This window comes from Trichechus manatus, unplaced genomic scaffold (genome assembly GCF_000243295.1).
Source record: "Trichechus manatus latirostris isolate Lorelei unplaced genomic scaffold, TriManLat1.0 scaffold00316, whole genome shotgun sequence".
Classification (NCBI taxonomy): domain Eukaryota; kingdom Metazoa; phylum Chordata; class Mammalia; order Sirenia; family Trichechidae; genus Trichechus; species Trichechus manatus.
Window position 1 is genome coordinate 599,311 of NW_004444252.1, and position 20,951 is coordinate 620,261.

Here is a 20,951-nt window from a genome sequence, read left to right on the forward strand (position 1 = left end):
TCCCCTGGTCAAGCAGCTTCTCAGCACAAGGACCCCGGGTCCAAAGGACTTGCTATTCTTCTTGCTCTTATTTCTTAGTAGTATAAGGTCCCCAAGTCTCTTTGCTCACTTCACTCTTTTATATCTCAAAACAGACTGATTTAAGACACAATTTAATCTTGTAGATTGAGTCCTGTCTCATTAACATAACTGCCGCTAATCCCACTTCATTAACATCATAGAGGGAGGACTTACAACACATAGAAAAATTACATCGTGACAAAATGGTCAGCAACCACACAATACTGGGAATCATGGCCTAGCCAAGTTGACTGCACATTTTGGAAGGACACAATTCAATCCATAACAATAACTATGGAAGAACAAAAAAACTAAATATTCTGAAGCCTGTTTCTCTTTAAAATGGGCTAATATAAAATAAGAACAATTCTTTGATGCCAGTTGAGTCCTGTGCATCAAGAATAGGGAAGGGTAGCAAAAGGTACTAGCATTTATTGAATGTCTACTTAAACTCTTAGAGATCCACATTCCCTTGGAGATTCAGATTCCCAGGGTATCTAATCCTCTCAATCTTATTTTCTATATACTCTCTTTTGGTAAGCTTTTCTACATTTATGACTTAAGCCATAATAATTATAACAATAATAGTAATAATAATAGCAAATGCAGACTGCATTTGTATCAGGCACTGCTTAAGCAGTTTACTACTATTAACTCAATACAACTCTATGAGTACTCCCATTTTTCAGATGTGGAAACTGAGGCCCAGAGAAATTAAGTAAATTGCCCAAGGTTACTTAGCTGCTAAGGGGTAGAGCAGGGATTTAAATCCAGGCAGTCTGGCTCCATGAGAAAAGGACCTGGCCTTTTAATGTACTGTGGCATGTCCATCACCCAGCACAGTTCTTGCCCTATGGTAGTTACTCACTAATATTTGATGAATGAACGAAGCAGACTGATTTTCTGGTTTGTGTCTGAGAGGGGAAGTAGACTACCAAAGGAAATAAAAGCTCTTAACTATTATCCTGTGCTGCCTCTTCTAATACCCATATGCTCAGGATCCTATGGAGTAGTTCTACTCTGTCACACAGGATCGCCATGAGTTGCAACTGACTTGATGGCAACAGGTTTGGTTTTTCAGTTTTAGGAGGACACTGTATTTTAGGTAATGAGAAAAGCCTGGTATACTAGAGTAGAAAGGATAAAAGACTAGAAGTCGGGCCGGAAAGTGCCGATGACAAAAGGGAGAGAGGGCCCAGAAGGTTTAACACTGAGCTCAAAGACTTTAAGTCAGAATGTAACATATAGCTTTTTCAACTGGGAATAAAAATCTTGGGAATATTTTTTTCTAACACACTAGAAAGCTTTAAAATGAACTTGTCTTTAGAAAGGAATAAAACCTTTTTGATTTCTAAAAAAAAGCTAAAGGGAAATTTTTCTTCTTGAAATTTTCTAGCGCATAGATAGACAGACAGAAAAATTCTTAGAAAACATTGTAGCACTAAGCAAATAGTCACCAGTATCTCATTCACCATTATAAAATCAGCAGAAGAGTATTTGTTATTAGTGAAAACATAATTACACTGCCTTTCAACTTGCTATTTTATGTGTATCATGTTAAATAAGTGCACATCAGCTAGCTGGTTTCCACCCTGTGACAATCGTTTCCCATATTCAAACCTAAATAGTCAAGTCACCTTTCAGGTTAGGGGTGCCCAGCCTCCTGGCAGTTGTATTCTCCCTTCCAACCAAAATAATTCATCTCTGTAATTTTCAGTCAGTGCAGAACCATTCCCGCCAATTAGTTTGGGCCCAAATCACTGATACGTCAGAAGACTCCCGCGGAGGACTTCACGTCCCGCTACAGAAAGCTGATGTATTTTAGCAAACCTCTTTTTACCCAGTGGTGAGGTCAATGCTGAACAAAACCTCCTAAATAACCTATACAAGGGCAAGATACACCAAAAGACTGGGCTTCTAGTCACTCAAAACAGCAAGATTAAGTCATGTATATAGTCTTGTCCCCAAAAAATACTTTTCTCTTATTGTAATTTTAATACTCTATCGGCTGCTAACCAAAAGGTCAGCAGTTCAAATCTACCAGCTGCTCCTTGGAAACCCTATGAGGCAGTTCTGCTCTGTCCTTTAAGGTCACTATGAGTCGGAACTGACTTGACAGCACCTAACAACAACAACAACATCTTTTAATATAGTTACTTGTGCTTATTTTTTTCCTCCTTTCCTTCACCATGCCAACTCCTTGAAGGCGAGATCTCTGTATCTTCTGTAATATCTAGCATCATATCTTATACATAAAACAAAAAAACCAAACCCGGCGCCACTGGGTCGATTTCAACTCATAGTGACCCTACAGGACACAAGAGAACTGCCCCATAGGGTTTCCAAGGAGTGCCTGGTGGATATGAACTGCCGATCTTTTGGTTAGCAGCCGTAGCTCTTAACCACCACATCACCAGGATTTCCATCATATACACAGTTACCAGTAAAAAAAAACAAAAACCCAGTTGCCCTTGAGTCAACTCCTACTCATGGCGACCCCAAGTGTGTCAGAGCAGAACTGTGCTCTATAGGGGTTTTATGGCTGATTTTTCAGAAGTAGATCACCAGGCCTTTCTTCTGAGGCACTTCTGGGTAGACTTGAACTCCACCCTTTTGGTTGGCAGCTGAGTGTGTTAACCATTTGGGCCACCCAGGGACTCCATACCACCACATTTCCTACAACTGAGAAGATACAGTACTCAATTTCTTTTACATTTTGGTTTTTAAAAATATAATTGGGTAACAATTACTTTGGAAAACAGGAATTATTTCTAATTCTTATGCCTGTTATCCCAAATTCTTAAAATATACTCAGGGATTTAAAAAGCTACTGCTGATTTAGAAGAAAATAACGTTTGCCCAAATAGCAACCTTGGTGCCTGAAACAAAGGTCTATAGTCACATAAAGCAAAACTGAAAATACTTCAAATGGGTCCAAATCTATCAAGAGTTTAAGCTACTTTGAGCAGAAAAATATTTATATATTCACTACACATTTACTGCTGATTGCTATAAGTATATGGAACATGGCAGAACTGAGTTAAATAAAAGTTCCATACGCTTATTTTCAAAAACACATACCAAGGACACCATTAACTGTGGCTTGATGGTGTCCTAGTAAAAGTGAGGTTGTTTATGTTACCTGTCATGAAGATTAAAAGATCTGTATTGGTTAAACACACACACACACAAAGGAAATGCTGCATGTTTTAGTTAGAATCTTACGTAATTCATCATATACTACGATAATATTCAATATTGTATATACCAAAAATGGAATCAAAGATTTACAGCTGAAAACCACCATCTGTTACCTTTTGCCATCCATCTTCCCACGCCCTCCTTTAAGGCCCAAACAGTTCAGAAATAGGGGGGAAAGCATGAGATGTTAAATGATTTACCCCAAGTCAAAGCTGGCTAGATAAGGAGCCCCTGTCTCTCCTTCCATCTGAGTCCTGTCCCCATGCTACTTCAGGGCCCTAGGGGCACTTGTGTCAAGGTAACTAAAAGCCATAGAAAAAAATGAGGTGTATCTACTCATAGTGGATTGTACATAAAGATTTTTCTTTCTTTTTTTTTTCCACGAGGGGATTGGGAATGTTCTTTCCAGTAAAATGAACATAAACACATTACAGAGCAGAATGTACGATCTGCCCGAAATATTCCAAGTAGGAGACTTCTTATTCTGCAGCAGGCCCCTTCAGGCTGCTTTCCCAGACCTTTGCTCCCAATACCTTCACTCTTCTCTGCTCTTCAGCTAAAAACTGAGAAGGAGTGCAAATACTACTCCGAACAACACAAAGGCAGACTGAAACCCTTGTATAATGTGCCACAAATACAAACCTTGAGGTCCCTGTGCATGAGTCCTTTACTGTGCAAAAACTCCACTGCCTCAGCTATCTGCAGGAAGATATGCAGACACACGGTCCTCTCCCTTTCCTCGATGGCACATCGCCCGTTCAGCCAGTCTTTGAGGTTTTCCTTCCTGCACAGCTGCATCTGAATGTAAAGATACACCTTCGGTGAACTGGGCTGGAGTTTCTCGGCAGTGGTTTTAGTGAGATCTAAACTTAAAGTGGTTGGTCTTGGAGGAGAAACAGACAAAGTAGGTTCAGAAGACGATTTACTACTAGCATGCTTGCAGCCAGTTAGTTTATTAGCATAATGGTTGCCAATATGCAGTCTGTTAGTTTTGAGGTCTTCTTTGCTGGAGGCATTATCACAGCCAGAATCTTCAAATACTATAGAAGAGGAGGTTCTCTCCCTTGACCTTACAGAAGAGGCTTCAGAAGGACAGAGTTCAAAGGAGTGTCCTTCATCATTGCCATCCATAGTACCATCTTCCCCCTCACAGTCTGTAAGGCAACTGTCCTGGAGGTTGCACACTGGATCCACTGACCCACTGACATCTCTGTGGTCAGCTCCCGAGAATTCCAGTGGAGAGAATGGGCTCAAGGAAGAACTTGTCTGGCCACAGGAAATCCCTACTGAAAAAGACCTACTTCTTACTGGTGAAGGAGCTATGATTTCAATACGTTCTTTTGTAGAGAAGGGATCCATTCTGCGTATTTTAACTGATGGTGCATCCATTGGGCTCGGAGAGCTGAGTGGCCAATCTGTGCTAGAGGTGGGAAGAATACAAAAGTATGAGAGTGAATATATGTTGATTATTTAAACTGTGTCCTGTGTTTAAAAAGCTTCAACTATAATTAAACAGTTTCTAAATGACCAACAACATAGACCAAAAAAAAAAAAAACACATTGCCTCCGTTGAGTTGATTCCAACTCATATTGACCCTATAGGACAGGGTAGAACTGCCCTATAGAGTTTCCAAGGAGTGGCTGGTGGACTTAAATTATCGACCTTTTGCTTAGCAGCTGTAACTCTTAACCACTGCACCACCAGGGCTCCAACAATACATAGATTACATAAAAATACGCTGTATGAGACAAAAAAAAAAATCATATTCCAACCACTTCTTCCAAAAATTTAAATTTGGAAGTTTAATTTTATACTTGAAACGGCTAGCTGGGGCTGTCATGCCAGAGAAGCTAAGGCCTTTTGTGTAAAACACGGAGTCCTGAAGGAACCGAAGCACAGGATTCCTCGGTGGCCATAATTCCTAAGCTCTGATCAAAATGAGGGCAGCAGCAGCTCACAGGGCCTTGAGAAAAGGAGGCTGCTTCACTTGGTACTTCCATGGTTAGTTATGGGCCCCAACTGTGTTTCTGTAACAAGGTACCCGACATGGATCTAGCGCTGTGTCAGATACTCTAGGCAGGCATTTTATTCCAGCTGTTTTCGTAAATAGTCTATTTGCAGTCTGCCTCTTTTCTGTTCTCAGTACTTTTTAAAGACATTCTTTCTTATAGCATATCATACTATACAGGTTCGTAATGGGAAATATCTTCAGGTTACTTAACTTTACATAATTTTTTTGTATTATTATTGTACTTTAGATGATGGTTCACAAAACAAGCCAGCTTGACATTAAACAATTAGTACACATATGGTTTTGTGACACTGGTTACCAACCCCACGACATGTCAACACTCTCTTCTCGAACTCGGGTTCCCTATTACCAGCTTTCCTGTCCCCTCCTGCCTTCTAGTCCTTGCCCCTGGGCTGGTGGGCCCCTTTACTCTCATTTTGTTTTATGGGCCTGTCTAATCTTTGGCTGAAGGGTGAACCTGAGGAGTGACTTCATTACTGAGCTAAAAGGGTATCCGGGGGTCATACTCTTGGGGTTTCTTCAGTCTCTGTCAGACCAGTAAGTCTGGTCTTTCTCTGCGAGTCCGAATTTTGTTATACATTTTTCTCCGGCAATGTCCAGGACCCTATATTGTGATCTCTGTCAAAGGAGTCAGTGGTGGTAACCAGGCACCATCTAGTTGTACTGAACTCAGTCTGAAGGAGGCTGTGGTAGCTGTGGTCCATTCGTCCTTTGGACTAATCTTTCCCTTGTGTCTTTGGTTTTCTTCATTCTCCCTTGCTCCAGACAGGGTGAAACCAGTGGAGATTCTTAGATGGCCACTCACAAGCTTTTAAGACCCCAGATGCTACTCACCAAAGTCGAATGTAGAACATTTCCTTTACAAACTATGTTATGCCGATTGAGCTAGATATTCCCTGAGACCATGGTTCCCACAGCCCTCAGCCTCAGGGAGTTTGGATGTGTCTATGGAGTTTCCATGACCTTGAGTTTACATATTTTTTAAATGAAAACAGTTAAAACTACTTTAAAAAGGAGATGTAAATTGCTAAGAGAAAGACCATATGTATTTTTTTAAAAGAATGGAGACAAATAAAAACACCATACGTCACACTGAAAAAGCTACTGCAAATCTCTCGGTGAACTCAACTCACAAAGCTCTAACTGCTAATGATTTTTAACATTCATATTCTCAGAAACCAAACCAACTAACAAGCGGCTAGGGACGTTTTCAAAACATGATGATGGAGAACGGGAATCTGCTGTTCTTTTCCTTAAAAAAAAAAAAAAAAAACCCTAATGTTATAGAAATGATATTTTGTTCACAGATGCAAAATACTAGCCTAAAGGAAAATATTAGGTTTTAAGACTATGTCTAACAAAGTTACCTTTCATCTTTCAGCCAAATTTCATCCATCTTTTCTTGCCACTTCTCTGGTGGTGCTTCCAACCAGGCATTGAAATATCTAACAATACCTGGGTGCTCAAGCTTGGCCAGAGCTTTAACTTCTCGCATTACCTTTTCCCGAGCCAACTCCCTGAAATAGAGAAAAAAAAAGACACTGAAGGTTGTCATATCTGCAGAAGTAATCAAGTTCAACAGTGAAAACACAGAAATAATATTCTCCCTTCAAGTCAAAATTAGAAATAGATGAGTCGACTTAGTTGTACTGATATAAATCCAAGAAGCCATATAAGAAGTCCTATATTTTAAAAACAACATATTTTAATGTTTTTTTTTTTTTCTTCTGGAAATAAGTCCTATTATAGACTCAATGGAAACCCTGGTGGTGTAGTGGTTAAGAGCTACAGCTGCTAACCAAAAGGTCGGCAGTTTGAATCCAATAGGTGCTGTTTGGAAACTCTACGGGGCAGTTCTACTCTGTCCTATAGAGCAGCTATGAGTTGGAATCGACTTGACAGCAACGAGTTTTTATAGACTCAACAGGAGGATAAATAAGTAGATGTGAGTGAGGTATTTAGAAGAAAGAGGTTAGCATCCCAAGCTCAGGAGGATAGAGAACAACCACCACAAAATGGTACCTATCACAAACTAAAAAGGCATGTACGATCACATTTGTTTGCTTGTTTATATCGCAAGCCTCGACTACTGAATATCACAGACAGTGAAGTTTAACTAGAAAAACATCAATTTTATCTTCTGCTGTGACAACCTGTCTAACGGATCTGACATTTCTAGTGATTCAACCATCACCTTAACCAACATCAATAAGTACAAAATACATCTTCTTCCTTTCTGCAGAAGAAAGTCAGTTACTGTGACTTTTTCCTTGGTGTTCTGTTGTTGCTAATCTCTCCCATTCTCCTAGACTAAGAATCTCAGTACATTTTTCATTTTTCTAACTTTTAAGTACCCACATTCAGCGTTATGGATTGAATTGCGTTCCCCTAAAAATATGTGTCAGCTTGGCTAGGCCATGATTCCCAGCATTGTATGGTTGTCCTCCATTTTGTGATTTCATGTAATTTTCCTCTGTGTTGTAAATCTTAACCTCTGTGATGTTAATGAGGCAGGATTAGTGGAGTTATGCTAATGAGGCAGGACACAATCTACAGGATTAGGCTGTATCTTGAGTCAATCTCTTTTGAGATATAAAAGAGAGAAGCGAGCAGAGAGGAGAGACCTCATTACCACCAAGCAAGAAAGCTTTTTCATGAGAAGCTACTTACTAAGATAAGGCAAGGGTTACAATCTTCCCGGCATTTTAATTATTTAAATAAATTACAAAAGCCCCAAATAGTTACAGCTTCTGTCCTCATCTTATACATATGCATATGAATAATTAAACTACTCAAAGTTATATACCAAAAGAAACGAATTAGTTCTGTAATACCCAAACCATCAACAGGGATTCTTATGTCCCTATCTGCAGTCAAAACATTGAAATACCAGTTAAAAGACAGCACAGCAATTAGTGCACATTTAATCAAGAATCAGTAAGAACAACATGTCCGACAAGGGTCTACTCTCTAAAATCTACAGAATACTTCAACACTTCAACAACAAAAAGACAAATAATCCAATTAAAAAATGGGCAAAGGATATGAACAGACACTTCACCAAAGAAGACATTCAGGTGGCTAACAGACACGTGAGGAAATGCTTGTGATCACTAGCCATTAGAGAACTGCAAATCAAAACTACAATGGAGAGGTTTTGGGGAGACTGGAACTCTTATGTACTGCTGGTGGGAATGTAAAATGATACAACCACTATGGAGAATGATATGGCACCTCCTTAAAAAGCTAGAAATAGAAATACCATATGATCCAGCAATCCCAACCCTAGGAATATATCCTAGAGAGATAAGAACCATCACACGAACAGACAGACGCATACCTATGTTCATGGCAGCATTACTCACAGCAGCAAAAAGACAGAAACAACCTATGTGCCTGTGACGGTTAAGGTTGTATGTCAACTTGGCTGGGCCATGATTCTCAACCGCTTGGCAGTTATGATGTAGTTTGGCAGTTATATAATGATATAATCATCTCCATGATGATATCTGATATAATGTAATCTCCTCCATCATGAGAAGTGCCGATCAGTTGAAAGGGAGTTTCCTTGTGGGGATGGCCTGCATCCAACATATATGGACTCTCTGGCAAAGCTCGCTGGCTTTTGCTCTGCTTTGCATCCTGCATTTGGCTCGTCATCATCTGAACTCAGTTCTTGGGACGTGAGCCAGCGAGCAGTCTACCATCTTATCTGCCAGCCTTGGATTCTTCAGCCTCCAAAGCTTGTAAGCCAGCAGCCTACCATCTGATCTGCCAATCTTGGGTTCATCAGCCCCCGTGGCTACGTGAGTGAAAAGAAGCCTCCAGCCTGACATCTGACCCACAGACTTGGGAATTTCTGGCCTCTACAACCATATCAGCTATTTCCTTGATACAGATCTTTCTCTACATATACATGCTTCACTGGTTTTGCTTCTCTAGAGAACGCAGCCTAAGATAGCGTCCATCAACAGATGAATTGATAAACAAAATTATGGTATATGTACAGGATGGAATACTACACAATGATAAAGAACAATGAATCTGCCAAACATCTCACAACATGGATGAACCTGGAGGCCAGTATGCTGAATGAAATAAGTCAGTCATAAAAGGACAAATATTGTATGAAACCACTATCATAAAAACCCAAGAAAAAGTTTACACACAAAAAAAAAACAATCTTTGATGGTTACGAGGTGAGGAGGGATGGGGAGGGCAAATCACTAACTAGACAAGTAGACAAGTTAACTTAGGTGAAGGGAAAGACAACACACAATATAGGGAAGCCAGCACAACTTGACCAAGCAAAGTCTAGAAGCTTCCTAGACACATCCAAACACCTTGAGGGACCAAGTTATTGGGGCTGAGGGCTGCGCACCATGGTCTCAGGGGACATCTAGGTCAATTGGCATAACATAGTTCATAAAGAAAATATTCTAAATCCTACTTTGGTGAGTGTCTGGGACCTTAAAAGCTTGCAAGCAGCCATTTAAGATCCATCTACTGGTCCCATCCCATCTGGAGCAAAAGAGAATGAAAAAAAACAAAGACACAAGGAAAATATTAGTCCAAAGGACTAACAGACCACATGAACCACAGCCTCCAGCAGCGTGAGCCCAGAAGAACTAAATGGTGTCCAGCTACCATCACTGACCACTCTGACAGGGATCACAATAGAGGGTCCTAGACAGAGTGGAAGAAAAATGTAGAACAAAATTCAAATTCACAAAAAAAAAACCAGGCTTACTGGTCTGACAAGAGATTGGAGAAACCCCTGAGACTATGGCTCCCGGACACCCTGCTAACTCAAAACTGAAGGCACACCTGAAGTTCGTTCACCTTTCAGCCAAAGGTTAGACAGGCCTATAAAACAAACAGCAACACACGTGAGGAACGTGCTTCTTAGTTCAATCAAGTATACAAGACCAAATGGGCAACACGTGCCCAAAATCAAAGACAAGAAGGCAGGAAGGGGCAGGAAAACTGGACAAATGGACATGGAGAACCCAGGATGGGAAGGGGAAGGGGGAGAGTGCTGACATACTGGGAGGATTGCAACCAATGTCACAAAACAATTTGTGTATGAAATTTTTGAATGAAAAACTAATTTGCACTGTAAACTTTCATATAAAACACAATAAACTAAAAAAAAAAAAAAGTTAATAAGAATCTTCTACATAGATGGCAAGGAAGGTAATACTGAAAGCCCATTTTCTTAAAAGCATCACACTGTTTTGAGTCAATAATTCCACTTCTCGAAATCTATCCCAAGGAAACAACAAATGTGAAAACATTTGTATAAAAGATGAACACTGCAGAATTATTTTTAATTGTAACACATTAGAAACCTAAATGCTTAACAATAAGAAACGGTTAAACAAAATAAGGCATGTGTATTAGTTGAACTATTATCTAGCCATAATATACTTTACATCTTAACATCAAAAATGCTGAGAATGCCATGAAGGAAGCAACAGACAAAACTGTACGGTACTGATAACTAGCTACTAATTACATAAATTTATGCCCAGAAAAAAAAAATAAAAGGAAATATTCTAAAATGTTAATAGTATTTATTACTGGGTGGAGGGAATACAAGTAGTTTTTGTTTTAACACTTTTCCTTATTTTTCACAATAGACAAAGATTATTTTTAAATGGTGCTATTTATTAAAGTCTATACGTATTATAGGAGCCCTGGTGGCACAGTGGTTAAAGCGCTCAGCTGCTAATCAAAAGGTCAGCAGTTTCTCCACCAGCCACTCCTGGGAGAAAGATGTGGCAGTTCTACTCTGTCCTACAGAGTCGCTATGAGTTGGAATTGACTTGACAGCAGTGGGATTGGTTTGGTTTTGGGTAGTGTCTTAGGCTGGCTTCTCTAGAGAAGCAAAACCAGTGCAACATATATATATAAATACATATATATGTTTAGAGAGAGAGAGAGAGAGAGATTTATATCAAGGAATGGCTCACAGTTATAGAGGCTGTAAAGTCGCAAGCTGAAAACAGAAATGCAAACAGGTACTTGTATACCAATGTTCACTGCAGCATTATTCACAGTCACCAAGAGGTAGAAACAAGCTAAATATCCATCAACAGCTGAATGGATAAACAAAATGTGATCTATACATACATACCATGGGCTATTATTCAGCCATAACGAGAAACGAAGCTCTGATACACGCTATGACACGGATGAGCCTTGAAAACACGATGCCGAGTGAAGTAAGTCAGACACCAAGGGACAAACATTGTATGAGCTGACTTACGTGGAATAACAAGAACAGGCAAACGCGTAGAAACATAGTGTTCACAAGGGCTGGGTGGAAGGGGGAAATAGGGAGTTATTGCTTAAGGGGTACTGAGTTTCTGTTTAAAAAAAAAAACAAAAAACAAAAAAAAAACCCAAACTGTTGCCATCGAGTGGATTCCAACTCAGAGCAACCCTATAGGACAGAGTAGAACCGCCCCATAGGGTTTCCAAGAAGCGGCTGGTAGACTAGAACTGCTGACCTTTTGGTTAGCAGCCAAGCTTTTAACCACTGCACCACCAGGGCTCCGAGTTTCTGTTAAGGGTGATGAAAAATATTTGGAAATGGGTAGTGGTGGTGGTTAGCAACATGGTGAATGTTACTAACATCACTGAATTGTACACTTAAAAATGGTTAAAGTCGCAAACATTTTTTAATACGTGTCTTACCACAATAAAATTTAAAAAACAAGGGCAGATTTTTTAAGTAGCTGCAAAGCAATCTAAATAAATAGATCACATCTTTTACACAGCTGTGTCTGGGAGCACTTAGAACTTAAGATTCTGAAGGTCAGAAACTGTTGTCTATAGTCTTTATAGAATACAGGTGCTCAACAAATAGAGATAATTAAAAATGCACTAGCCTCAATAAGGACATACTGCGATGAGATCATATGGCGCTAATCCCAAGTTCACGAGAAGTAACGCTCATTACCTGTTGGGGAGACGGATCCTTTTGATAGCGTAATTGCAGTCATCTACTTTGTTTCTAGCTTCAAAGACAACTCCAAACCCTCCACGACCCATGCACTGAATTGGTTCAAAATCTGTTAGATATCTTAAAAAAAAAAAAAAGGTAAATTAAAAAAAAAAATGAAAAATAGTTTTAAATGTTGTAGTAAAGTAATATTCAGGTCAATCTTTTTTATGATATATAAGAATGATACACTCAGTAAGCCCCAGAAATTATTTTAATAAAAAGTATAGTTTGAATTCTACTAACTGGCTTCTTTGTTCTTCTGTTTACATAAATGAGAATACATTCTATCTTTTTTCCCAAGGAAATTTATAAATAATAAAAAGGCTTCTGTTTAACTGTAACTTGTTCTTACAGCCATTGTACTACTGATCTGTCCAGCCCAATACTTTCCATCATCTACCAAAATAGATTCTTAACTCTCTAAACATTTACCCCGTCTAGCATTTTATACTCTCTATTAGAAAACGTATTTTAATTTTATGCCACTGTTTGTATATTTATGGGAAAAATTCAATCAATCCTATTATATTTAAGTACATTTTTATTCAGAAATCTTTCTGAGAACCAAACGTGTCTGACACTGGCTGGTTGCCTGAGTCAGCATGCTCATCACTAAAGGTATTCGATAGGCAGAAGCTACATCCATCACCACCTGTCGCTTACATGGACCACCACACTGCAGCCTGTTTCTCCTTTAGTCCCTGACCTCCCGGATCTGTGCTGGATATTCCAGCCAACTGGCACCTCACTCTCTCACAACTTCAGGGCTTTTGCTTCTGCTATTTGCTCTATAGGGACGGCCCTTCCTCTTTGTACTTAATGAACCCCTATTCTTTCAGAATTCTGCTCATCTCACCACTCCTATAAAGCCTTCCTAGACCCCTGTCCTTGTTTCTCTTTGTATTTCCAGAGCCTGGGCACTACCTGGCAAATAGGAGACCTAACAAGTGTCTGTTGAATAAATGCATGCATACTGCGGATGGTACTCCAGCCATATGGGGGAGAACTACATTATCTTTGGTGTCCCTTAGAAGGCTAAGTGTATTACTTTCTGATTTACACACTCATATTAATTTAGAAGTAGTTGGCTCAGCTGGTTAGAACATGAAGTTAAGGAGGAGAAGCAACAGGTCCCAACCCTCCATGGGCCAATTACCTTCACAGAGAATGAACAGTAATAATCTATTATCCCTAAAAATAGCTAGTGATTGTAACTCAGTACAGACCTGTCTCCTCAACTGCAAAAGCCCAGGAAGTTCAGGTCCTACTCCTGGAAAGCCAAGGGAATGATCTTCCTATACTCAGAACAACACCCATATGAAAACAGATACATCTTCTGAAGTGTAACATCTTATATAATGATTGTAGATCCAAGAAATGTAAGTATCATCTTGTCTAAGTTCCCAGATGATGACAAAACTGGGACTTGAACTCACTACTGAATCCAGAGCTCATGCTCTTAATAGTGCCTAGTGCATAGTAAGCGCTCAGTAAACATTAGATAGTATTACTATTATCACAGAGCCCCTTTACTAAAACAAAAACTTAACGAAAAACCAGTCATACTCTTCACCGTGAATAAAGTTAAAATTGATTTAAGTTTAATTCAGTTTTAGAGTACCTTATTCAAATTCTCTTCACAACAGCCTGACAAATATAACTTGACTTACCACACTCCATTCTTTCCCCAGGCTCTACCTGTCTCTTACTTACTCAGATTTAAGGTTCAATTCAAATGTGACCTCATTTCTGATGCCCCCCTGAACCATCACAACCAGATTTAGTCACTTGGCTCGTGGTTCACACCCAGTGTAATCTTCCCCCATAGACTTTAAGCTTCTCCAGGATAGGCCCAGTCTTTTTATTCCCCCAAAAGCCTGGAATACTGTCCTGCGTACAGTTGTTCAAAACAAATGCTCAACGAACAGTGAACGGTTGTAGCAGTCATTGGGCCCCTTGCTCCCTCCCCCTCTCACCGCCTGCTGGTGACAACGACCACTGAGTACTAGTCAGCATCCTTACCAGCAAGAGTATTAAAGTAGCCTTTACCATTTGTTAGTCGCCCAGTAAACTTTAAGAAACTAGTAGCTAAAACAAATTAGTCAATTCTCAATTTCTGATAATATGAATGCAGCTTAGATAATGTACTGAGTCCTCAGATAACCAAAATATCTTACATTTTAGCTGTTACTTCAATCTTTTCTGTCATAAAACCATTAGCTATTAAGCAATAAGGTTCCACGTCTTTTCTTTGTCTCTCATATTACTAAAGTATGATAAGAGTACAATATCAAAACATACAGGAAATTTGCAATAGTACATGTACTATGAAAAATGACCCATAGCACCATTTCCTGTAGCATAAAGCATCAAAGGGGATATCGCACACCCGACAGATTGCTAACAGCTTCTTTCCTTTTATTTTAATTTCAAATTATTTGAACTGCCTACTTTTTAGCTAACCCATCTCTCAATCTTCCTTCTGCTTTTGAAAATTATTTTATTGGTATACTTTTTCCCATCTTTCTCTTATTCCAGACAGAATAAAAGATGAAATAAATGAGGCTTAAGCAACACACGGAGACTAGTATCACACTCTACTCAACACAGTAATTACTATTTGGTACTATTAATGCCAAGCCCAGCATACTATAGACCCTCATTACCTAAGGTGTCTAAATAAGAATTTGATTTGGCAGCTGAGATTCCAAATTCCTGCAACACTCTATTTCCATTGTTCTTATGGTACAAAACACTTTGAATGGGTTTAAGTTACTGGAGGGGTAAAAGCCTATGTTTTATTTACCCAGATATTCACACAATAAAAAAAAAAAAAAAAGAGTTAAACAAGATCTTAGTTTAAAAATAATTTCTTCTCTGATTCAAATGGGTGCCATCAGAAGCTATAACATGCACATGTATTTTATGTTAAGACTCTTACCGTGATATATACCCAGAATTTTTGATGTCATTCCAGCTACTGTCATTGGTGTCGCCACTTACAGAATCATATTTACTTTCAGTTTGACACTGAGTTTCAGATTCCTTCCTTTGCTAGTAAAGCAGAAAAAAACAAAAAATCATCACCGGTACAAAGCTCAACGGAAGTTAGCTAACAATCTTAGGTTATAAAATGACATTGAAAAATAAAATAAATCTTAACACTGAGAAAAATAAAATATTATAAAATCACAAAAACAGTGTTTCCATTTATTATATTAAAGAAAAAAGTTTATCTTCCCACTGCCCTCCCTCTAGTGTTTGCGGGGATTTTGTTTTTTATAATGTGGGCGTATTATATATACAGTATAACACATAACTAGGTGTAAAGATTGTGTACATATGTAAGTAGGAGTACAAACTTCCAGGCAAGACCAGAATTCTTTCTTTCCCAATCAATCTTATAGATGCTTTAAAAATGTTTTCAACAACAGGAAAATGAATTTGGCATCTTATCTGCAATGTCTCTTCACCAACATCTCCTAAAAGATGTCCAGAGGATGTTAAGAATTATTACAGTCAGAAGTGGATACTGTAGTCCATTCATTTAGCCAATGATTCTTTCAATGAACCGTTACTGAGTATGGTTATATGCCAGGCACCGCGTAAGAGGCTGGGGAGACAGTGGTAAACAATGTAGACCCTTGGTCCTGGTCCTTAAGAAAGTACAGTTCAGTGGCCAAGAGAGATAAGCAATTAGGAATTACTATTAAACACTTTAGTAAGGGGAGTACAGGGTATTCTCAGACATAGGAGGGCAACCAGACTCAGAATTAAGACTTCCCAGCGGACGTGGCAACTAATTTCAAACCGAATGATGTCCAGGAGTTCACAGTGTGAGGGAGAAGGGAGAGGAAGTGGGGAGCAAGGTTCAGAGGCAAGGTCAGAGGGATAAGCACTCTCAGCTTAGAGGGAGCTTGACATACTGGAGGGACCGAAACAGTTCAGCACACTGGCAGAGCATGGAGGAGAGGAGAGAAGTGATCAGGGCAATGGTGAGAGATGAATAATGAGCAGGCAGGTACAAATCATTCAAAACCTTGTATGTTATAATAAGAACATAAACTTAATGCTAAGAGAAATGGGGAGTCAGCTACTAAAGGTTTTTAAGCCAGGAAACGTAGCCAGAGAGTTAGGGAGTGTGGAGAACGTACTTGAGATAGGTAGAAGACCAGAAGCATGGGGATTTGTTAATAGCTATTTTAATAATTTAGGAGATATTTGATGGTGTTTGTGCTAGGGAAGTGGAAGCTGGGATATAGAAAAGAAGACAAACTGAAGATATTTAGAAGAATTTGCTAGAACTTGGTGACTGATTAGATGAGGGAGAGAAGAATGACTTCTGGCTTTGGTAACTGAGTATGGCAGTACTTCATTAAGAGAGAATAATACCAGGGGAACAGGTTGGGGATGAGAATGGGGGCAGAAATGAGTACAGTCTGAGAGCTATGTAAGATAATTGGAGCTGGGAAAGTAGGTGAGACCATCCAAGGAGAGTTTGTGGAATGAACAGAGAAAAGAAAGAGCCTTGAGGAATACTGCTGTTAACGGTAAGGCTGAGGAAGACAAGGTCCTCAGGCGTACACACCAAGTCAAAGAAGGAAACCAGGAGAGCATAGTGTCAATGCAGCTGGTTAAAAAAGGTTAAAGGGAGGTGGTGTCTGATATGGCCAAATGCTAAAAGGTTCAGTTAGATAAGGACTGAGAAATGTTCATTAAATTTAACAAACAAAAGATATTTGAAAACTTTGACAAAAGCAGCCCCAGTGGAGTGGTAGGGGTGGAACTCAGACTGCAGTGAGTTGAGGAGTGAATGGTGGTGAGAAGTAGAACTGAGAGTATAGGCAACGATTATTTTATGCTAAAACTTAAATACATTTAAAACCACACAAACACACAAGTAAGTTTCTCATATTCCCAACCCTTTGAAATAAATTAGATTCTAAGAAAGTGTCTTACTCTGTGAGGATGAGGATGGAAAAGTTTGCGTACAATAAAAGTTGTGGCTATGATACAAAACAGAATAGTTCCAACTATTTCTTTCCACCAGTGTAAGAGGAGGACAGGATCCTTTTTGCGGATATTCTTGTTGTTATTCAGGTTGTTGAGAAATCTGACTGTGATCTGCGTGCTCCGTTTGGTCCTCTCCCTCTTGTAGTATGGTAGATAATAACCATTATCTTCAAAAACAAACATTAAAAAGTGTTTTTATGATAAGCCAAAATAGGCCCATGTTGGTTAAAAATTAGCCATTTTCCTTTAATTTACAACACTAATTCCTTTTTTTTTGTTTCATCTCTCTTCTTTAATACATTTCAAATGGCTTCATTTACCCTACTTTTTAACTAAACAAATACACTTTCCTTTATTCCGTAGGTATCTTGAATTTTCTTTATATTGAAATATAACACTAGAAAAAGTTTTAAGGGCCACTTCATTTATTATCTCATTAATAATTCAATCCTTTAAATGGAAGAAAGAATTAGACAGTACTCAATCTTCCTTCAGGATATTTTAAGTTTTCCTTTCACTTTGTATCATAAAATACCAAATTTTACCATTGACGTAATCATTCTTAACAAGCCTAAAGGAAAATCCCCATCATGCTCTTTGGTTCATTTCAAAACCAAATCAAACCCACTGCCACTGAGTCGATTCCGACTCATAGCAGCCCTACAGGACAGAGCAGAAATACCCCATAGGGTTTCCAAGGAGCGCCGAGTGGATTTGAACTGCCGACCTTTTGGTTAGCAGCCAAACTCTTAATGGCTCATTTCAGGCCATCAAAAATGAGTTTGTCCCAGAAAGCAGCCTGTGTTTTCTGCCTTCTATTCTGCATTACTTGGGCAGATTACACAACTTCTCTTACCTTGTCTTTTGATCAATATCAGATAAGGACTGCTGTTTCTAGTTCTAAGTCTTCTGCTTTTTTTTTATCAACTTGTCGTTAGGTGCCATAAAGTTAATTTTTGACTCATAACGACCCCATGTGACAAGAGTAGAACTGCCCCGTAGGGTTCTCTAGGCTGTAACCTTTACTGGAGCAGATCACCAGGTCTTTCTCCTGGGAGCCACTGGGTGGGCTCGAACTGCCAACCTTTTAGTTCGCAGCCGAGTGCTTAACCATTGCACCACCAGGGCTCCTCTTATCAACTTAAATTATACAACAACCTCTCAGTTTCCAAATCTAGAGAACTGATGAGAAGTCTGTGTTTTCTTCTAATGCAGATTTGAGGACGTTTCTGTAACTCAGTAACTGTTCAAAAGACTTTCATATCTGAATAGATCCTAACTTTAAAGAACTGCTGCTTATTACACAGAAACGTATCTCGTGCCAAATTTTATGTATTCTTGACTTTTTACCAATTTCCCTTGTCTGAGGGCAAAATTAAAATAACCTCATTTTTCACAGCATTTTCACATAGCTCTGTGGGAAACACCTGTTTTCTTCATTATACAGGCTGATATTACAAAGACTACATTACATGTGCTGATAATTAAACAAGACAGCTAATAACAAGGATCAAAGTTTACTAAGGAGTCCCTGGATGGCACAAATGGTTAAGTGCTTGACTACTAACCAAAAACTTGGCCACTGGAATCTACCCAGAGGCACCTCGGAAAACAGGATCAGTGATCTGCTTCCAAAAGGTCACAGCCTTGAAAACCCTATGGAACAGTTCTACTGTGCACACATGGGGTCACCATGAGTCAGAACACAGTTGGCAGCAACTAATGACAATCATGTTTATTGAATATTTATCATGTGCCAGGCACAATATAATTAAGACTTTATATTCATTTTCTCATTTAAACCTAATAATGACCGAATGAACAGATACTATGATTACTTTCCTCATCTTATAGGTGAAGGAACTGAGACACAGGGAAGTTAGGTGAGCCCAATTTAGGACATGGTGAAACCAGGATTTGAACACTGGCAAGCTGAATTTAGAGCTTACACACTTACCCAACGTTCACAATATAGCCTCCCAGGATATTTTATTCTCTACACCCCAATCAACTGCACTTCATTTGAATTCTGTTAATTAATTTCAAATTAATAGATAAAATTAAATAAATAAATCTCAATATTGTCAGTGGAGGAGTAATCACACTTACCATATGGATACTGTAAGATTGAAAGTGCACCATTACTGTATTCTTCATGAGAAAACTTATCATTACTAAGACATTTGTCAAATTCATCAGATCCCACCAACACAGGAGTTCTGGAAGGAGAGTCTAAAAGAAAAATGGTAAAATCTTAGCTGTTATGACTAATGAAAACACACGTGCCTAACTCATACAGATAATGTTCTATATCCTAGTTTGGTAAGTAGCACCTGGGGTCTTAAAAGCTTGCGAGTGGCCATCTAAGATTCAACTGTTGGTCTCTACGTATCTGGAGCGAAAGAGAAAGAAAGAAACCAAAGACTCAAAGAAGAAACTAGTGTAAAGGACTAATAGTCTACACAAACCACGGCCTCATCCACCTTGAGACCAGAACTAGACGGTGCCTGTCTACCACTACCGATCATTCCAACAAGTGACACAACAGATGGTCCTGGATAGAATGGGTAAAAAAATGTAGAGCAAAACTCAAATTCCTAAAAAAGGCCAGACTTACTGGACTGGTAGAGACTAGAGGAATCCCCAAGACTATTGCCCTGGGATACCCTTTAAACTTGGAACTCAAACCACCATAGGAGGTCACCTATCAGCCAAAAGACAGAGCGGCTCATAAAATAAATTATATCAGTGCAGTTCTACTCTGCACATATGTGCTTGCCGTGTGTCAGAACTGACTTGAAGACAACTAAAAACAGTAACACACATCTATTTAAGAGGTAAAATTGACTGAACTGAGAGATGGATTGGGTGGAGGGCGTGATGCAGAGGGCTGCTTTCTTGGTTTCTGATTAGTAGAATGGAATGGATGCTGGTAGCATTCTCTGAGATGGAGAACCATGGAAGAGGACCCAGTTTTTTAGGGGGAGAGGATCTTAAGGTCAGCTTTAGACATGTCAAGAACTTCTGAGACACCCAAGAGGTAGCGTTGTATAGGCAGGTGGCAGTGTGAATCTGAAGCTTGGAAGCAAAGTCTGATATGAATCTGTAAGTCAGGAGATGGTTTAACTGAATTCATGAGTGAGGACAGGATTGCCTTGGGAGAAAGTAAGGATTGAGAAGAAGTGATCAGAGAGTTCAGAAGAAGACTGGAACAGTATTGATTCATGGAAGCTAGGCAATGAGAGTGTTTCAAAAGGAAGGCACGTGACAAAGACTGGAGAAACCCTGAGAGTATGGCCCTTGGAAACCCTTTCAGCTCAGTAATGAAGTCACTCTTGAGGTTCACCATTCAGCCAAACATTAGAGAGCCCCATAAAACAAAACAAGACTAATGGGGCACAACAGCCCAGGCACAAGGACTAGAAAGCAGGAGGGGACAGGAAAGCTGGCAACAGGGAACCCAAGGTTGAGAAAGGACAGTGCTGACATGTCGTAGGGTTGTTAACCATTGTCATGAAAGAATATGTGTACTGTTTAATGAGAAACTATTTGTTCTAATGATGAATCTGTGAAGCATCTCATAACATGGATGAAACTGGAGGACATTATGCTGAGTGAAATAAGTCAATCAC

General features: G+C 39.3%; 1 protein-coding gene across 2 annotated transcripts in view; it reads right to left on the reverse strand.

Moving 5' to 3' along the window:
* EIF2AK3 (eukaryotic translation initiation factor 2 alpha kinase 3) overlaps nucleotides 1–20,951 on the reverse strand; it is a 101,430-nt gene that overhangs the window by 27,274 nt on the left and 53,205 nt on the right. For both annotated transcript variants that reach the window (XM_023725477.1, XM_004390653.3), the window contains 6 exons: nucleotides 19,429–19,551; nucleotides 17,266–17,486; nucleotides 15,248–15,360; nucleotides 12,262–12,384; nucleotides 6,662–6,811; nucleotides 3,904–4,681 (listed from right to left, as the gene is read on the reverse strand). In XM_023725477.1, coding sequence (XP_023581245.1) covers nucleotides 3,904–4,681; nucleotides 6,662–6,811; nucleotides 12,262–12,384; nucleotides 15,248–15,360; nucleotides 17,266–17,486; nucleotides 19,429–19,551 — 1,508 coding nt within the window. The remainder of the gene's footprint in view (nucleotides 1–3,903; nucleotides 4,682–6,661; nucleotides 6,812–12,261; nucleotides 12,385–15,247; nucleotides 15,361–17,265; nucleotides 17,487–19,428; nucleotides 19,552–20,951) is intronic.